Source organism: Austrofundulus limnaeus, unplaced genomic scaffold, assembly GCF_001266775.1.
Source record: "Austrofundulus limnaeus strain Quisiro unplaced genomic scaffold, Austrofundulus_limnaeus-1.0 Scaffold393, whole genome shotgun sequence".
NCBI lineage: Eukaryota > Metazoa > Chordata > Actinopteri > Cyprinodontiformes > Rivulidae > Austrofundulus > Austrofundulus limnaeus.
The window spans coordinates 539,336-544,929 of NW_013952795.1; the positions used below are offsets into that span (position 1 = coordinate 539,336).

Below are 5,594 nucleotides of genomic sequence, written 5' to 3' on the forward strand. Positions count from 1 at the left end.
AAACTCTGAGGTGAAGCTGTGATTTATAAAGGAAAGATGCGCAGAAACGTGCGTACGTACGGTTTTATAAATCTGAATTATTTTTTTTTTTGCATACGCCATTTTCACCTTTTGGACATACGTTCAATTTTAATATGGTTTCCACGCAATATTTTAGAAATCTGACCCCAGAACTGTAGATGAGTGTAAACTGTAAAGTGTAAAAGTGTAAAAGTATTAAGCATCAGGCTGAAAAAAGTGGGTGCACAACTCTTTTAAACTCCTGTTTCTGTTTTCACTCTGATCAATCATGTCCTGTCCCATCTTATTTCCAGAGTCGGCCGTTCAGTCCACCGGTTTCMGGTAGCCCCCCACCGTTTGCGCCCCTGGCCCGTGCCGAGAGCTCTTCCTCCCTCTCCTCCATCACGTCACACAGCGCGGCGTCCACTCCAACCTTAGGACGAGACCTGACCATGCCCACCACAGGTAACACGACCTGCCCTGCAGCTTCAGTCCACATGGTGTGTGTTACTCGTCGTCGTCTTCTTGCCTCACCGTCTTGTCCCTGTCCATGATTTCTTTCCCTCTTCATGTGTCTGCTCACCCAGAGGCCTCGCTGCCTCTGGTATGGTTTGACCACGGCAGGTTTCATTTAGCTTTTGAAGGTGAGTTGAGTTGCAGCGCTACTGTAGTGGCATCAGTGCATGAACAGGAAGTACATGCCCTGTTTTTTTTTTAAATCCTATGTGTTCACAAACGTGTTGCTGCTCATCACACAGAACCCTGAATCGTACGTCTGGTTCAGCTTTTCCCCACTCTGTGCTTTGTATGTAAACCCTGATCCCTGCAGAAAAAGCATGTCCTAAATTAATGTTTATGGGTATTTTTTTTTTGTCATCGTGTGGTTTTCAGGGTGCTCCAGAGGACCCAGTCCTCTCACCATGGGACCCCAGGACACCCTGCCAGTTGCAGCTGCTTTCACAGAAACCATCAATGCTTATTTCAAAGGCGCAGACCCGAACAAGTAGGCGTACTTTCCAAAAGTGTCTTATGCTGGTGTAAAGAAATAAAAAAAATACCTTTCTCAGTTTTCATGTGAAAATTCTCAGATAGAGGAATCTTCAGGGTAGAGTGAGAAAGCTGGGAGTTAAAGTTTGTGTTTCAGTTCGTTTTGAGTCCCTGTTCACGTCTCTGTTGCAGATGTGTGGTGAAGATCACGGGAGAGGTGGTGCTCTCCTTCCCCGCGGGGATAACCAGGCACTTTGCGAGCCATCCAACTCAACCCATCCTCACCTTCAGTATCAGCAACTACAACCGACTGGAGCAGGTCCTCCCCAATCCACAGCTGCTGTGCTGGTGAGGTTACAGTCACAGGAAAACAGTGAGAGTTCAAATGTCCAGACAAAGAAAATGAAACAGAATTGTCAATCTGGATACATTGCTGATCTCCTGTCAGTGGGGTCTTGTACCCCCTTTGGTCCTGGATGCAAGCGGCAGTTCAATGCAGAACGGATTCAGTCGTATCCTCCTGCAGAAACTCAACCCACAGCTATTGGATCCAGCAGATCAGCACTGGATTGGAGTTAGAGTCTGAGATGATCCCACACATGTTCCATTGACCATTTTATAGTTTATAAATGTGAATGAGCGAAGCAGCCGGGCTCACACGTCTTTCGATACAAATGCTGAGGTTGCTGAAGAAGCATCATTGGAATTAAACAAATTCAACAAGTAAATTTATGCCTTTATACAGACCCGATGTACAGAATTTGCTCTGTTAAACTTCCCCTTAAAGTGCCCGTGACATCAAATTTTTGTTATAAATATGAATGTTTTTATGGAAAGATAACATTAATAACATATTGTAAAAAAAAGATTTCACACCATCGAGATGAACAGTTATTAAGATAATTGCATGTTCAGTAACAGGAAGTGATGTCAAAGGGGAATGTCTGAATGTATACAGAGCGTTGCTAACATGACTAACAACACAGACTGTAGAGAAGAATCTGATGTTTCTTTAGATTATTTTAATCACAATCACAGAGAGATAAAGAGTCATAGTTCAAATAATAGTTTTTCAATAAACAAAAACCAGAGTTTTCTTTCTCAGAGTTCCCCTTTGATGTCACTTCCTGTTTCACTTTCACTTTAGCTGAGCCAAATTCAAAAGAAAATAAGCCAATTATGAGACACAATGAGTAAAATCATGTGTATTATGCCAAGTTTCTTAAATATAAATATATTTTATTTGACTTTTTTTGTATTTCTTGAATATGCATGATCATAGATGAGACTCTTCAGAAGTCCCAACTAACTGCTAAACCCTTTAATAACATWGGTCGTGAGTACTGCTGGGCCTAAAATACAATATTTTGAATATCTTGTGATTTGCTGAGTTCATCCATGTGCATAAGAACAAATAAGAAGAATAAATTTCAAGATGAACTGAAAGACTAACAATGAAAGGCTAAACCTTTAGCTAGTTTCTGCTGTTGAACATTTGGCTTGGGTTCAAGCTTCATAACACTGGCAGCACATTCCAGGCACACCAGCTTCTCCTTCCTTATTTCGCTGCATTTCAGACCTCTTCAAAGCCCTGACACTCCAACATTTSACCTCGTCTAGTGTTTTCTCAACCATAGATTTCTAAAAACAAGGATATCTTTACAGATCAACTGAAAAAAAAAATGAGGTTGTGTCAATCAAAACCAATACCAGTGGGGACCAGGTTGACCACAGAGGATCTCAACATGACTCGAGCAATCCATGGATACTTGTGTGGGGGGGTGTTGTCTTGTTGAAAGACTGTACCAGGGTTCTGTCTCAGTASGGATGAGACATGTGGACGTAAGATGCCAGGACTGTAGCGCTATCATGTCAGGGTCACTYAAATCACTACCATCGGTGACCTGAAGTCATACCTCTGACTCCTATGCCACAATGTCAGGAGTACTTATCTCCTCATCATTGGAGTATTGGTGTTCTACCTTTGGCACATGGGGAGGTTAAACATTCACCTGATGATTATCCATGATAATTCAACCACTTGTCTTCAGTCCAAACCTCCTGATTACACTCCAATGATGTTAATAGTAGGACATGGAGCAGAGAACCCGTTGTTTGGYTGGTACCAATCATTGAGACAAATTCCTGTAAACTATGTCCATAAAACAGGGACAGATGTCATGGGGTTTGTAATTCTTGGTGCACATTACAGCAATTCTCTCATGTCTTGAATCCTGAGTGACCAGAATCTTTCACAATGTGTATGGGTTCCTTTGTGTACCCTTCTTTTCCATCATCGGGCCATTATGACATCGGTACATCTCACATGTTGGGCCGTTGCATGATACAACCACCTGACCTCATGCAAGTCTACAATATAACCCTTATCCAACTCAATCAAGTGACAGATGCTGTCTAATGTGTTTATGAGGCATCCTCTAGGACTGTAGACCTTCACTCTCTGTTTTGACTGACTATTGGATGCTCTGGCAGATAGCTACACTTAGGATACCACCATTTGTGTCCTCTGGTGCCCATTCTAGGTCAACCTCTAGAATAAAATCATTAAGACATATCTGCTCAGCATATTGACCAAACTACTGTACATCCAAACTGGACCGTTACTTCTGGGTGCAGAACTTTTTTTTGTCATTGAGTTTAATTATTGAGGAGTTTAATTGAGATACTCTTGATGTTTCCTGTGGTTACTGTAATTGAATGTATACTTACCGTTCTGTAGTGATGCTACAGTTGACGTTGAGGACTCCAAAGAGTTCTGGGTGAACATGCCAAACCTGATGAGCCATCTGAAGAAAGTGGCTGAACAGAAGCCTCAGGCAACGTACTACAATGTGGAAATGATCAAATATCAGGTATTAAATATTTTGTATAAGATATTTGATGATATTTTATGATGATTACATCATCTTGTTGTCTTGGTCTTTCGTTAGGTGTCAGCAGAAGGGATTCAGTCCACCCCTCTGAACCTGGCAGTGAGTTGGCGAGGGGATGCCACCAACACAGACCTGAGAATAGATTACAAATACAACATGGAGGCCATGGCTGCACCAGTACCACTGTACAATGTCCACTTTGTTGTTCCAGTGAATGGAGGCATAGCCAGACCACAGGCCATGATCCCACCCGCCACCTGGTAAGAACTCCTAACATCCTGCCAACTCAGACCTTAACTTTTCTATTTCTACTGGTCATGTAATGAACATTTAGACAAGATAACTGGAGGTACAACATTCTGGAGACCGTAGTATCATTATTAGTGTTTCTGTGGTTGCATGCTGAGTACAAATAGAAACGCTGAGGTGACCTAACAGCCAGGCACTGGTTGGTACTGTAGACAGGTCATAATCAATATCATATATTTCCATTTATTTATGATGATTAAATCTTGAGTTTCCTTCTTGGTCTATTCTTTTAGGAACAGTTTATATTAACAGCATTTATACCACTTCCCCAGTACCTGGGAGTTGTCAGAGCCACTTTAGATCAATTTAAATTTGAGTCAAAGCAGATGTTTTTCGCAAAAAGAGCCAAAAATGATCCTACAAATGAAATTACACAAACTAAGATGGTTTATGTGATGCAGAAATGTTATTTTTTTTCTCCACTCGACCAAAATCTTGATATCTTTAGATTAACGACCGACCGATACAGGTTTTTTTAAGACCTATGTGGATACAGATTATTTTGACATGAGTCTAACCAATCCCCAATATTTACTGCTGATTTTGTTAGGCCGATTCTTAAAGCCAATTTTGCTTTTTCGGATCTGTTACTTTCTACTTTTACATGATAAAAATGACACGGTGAAAACAAATGTTAACAAGTCTCAATTTAAACAACAAAAAACATTTATTAACATCTATCCATCCATGACAAGCGGTTCTATTGAGGGTCGYGGGCCAGCTGTGGTCCCTGGACTTTGCTGGCCAGATGGAATTGATCTTGGAGGAAGCTGATAGATTCGGCTTGACGGAATTTGTCCACACCATTTGCCTGATTGGAATCGCAACCTTGAGATGCACCAGCAGGACACTAAAGCAGATGGAAAATTGTTATCGCATGCCTGTCGCTTTTGTTCCCAAAACAACTGATTACAGAATCTGGATCTCCCCGACAATGGCCTTGATCTGTTGACTAAATTCTTCCTGGCTGGATGTGTCGACAAGGCTATGCCCCATACCTTCCCCCCTCCTCTCACCCGTCTAATCTGTTTTCAGAAGCGGGCTGAAGGCTGCACAGAATGAACAGTTCCATCAATATTTCTGAACTATGGCTGCACTGGTTTTGGGGACTGGATTCTTCGGGCCCCCTTATACACTCTTACTCCTCTGGCTAATAATCTTGCTCTTTGCAGAGGTTTTTTTCATAAACACCATAGTGTGTCATAGTGTTGATATAATATGATGTTTTTATTTTTTCCCTCATCTTCCCTTCCCTTGTGTGTTTTTCAGTTTTCTTTKTTTCTWAGATGGTGCCACGGCAGGCTGCCCGTTACTGCAACTCCACTGTCTTGAGCTGCTATAATGTTCAAATTTCCCCACTGTGGGATCAATAAAGTTTCATCTTATCTTATCTTATCTTATCTT

At 41.6% G+C, this 5,594-nt stretch overlaps 1 protein-coding gene across 1 annotated transcript in view; it reads left to right on the forward strand.

The window, feature by feature from the left end:
- The window catches only part of LOC106528651 (SH3-containing GRB2-like protein 3-interacting protein 1), a gene marked incomplete in the record, with an annotated part of 56,469 nt that overhangs the window by 47,534 nt on the left and 3,341 nt on the right, over positions 1–5,594 (forward strand). The window contains 5 exon segments of the mRNA XM_014023876.1: positions 315–465; positions 892–1,003; positions 1,180–1,335; positions 3,728–3,860; positions 3,939–4,141. Coding sequence (XP_013879330.1) covers positions 315–465; positions 892–1,003; positions 1,180–1,335; positions 3,728–3,860; positions 3,939–4,141 — 755 coding nt within the window.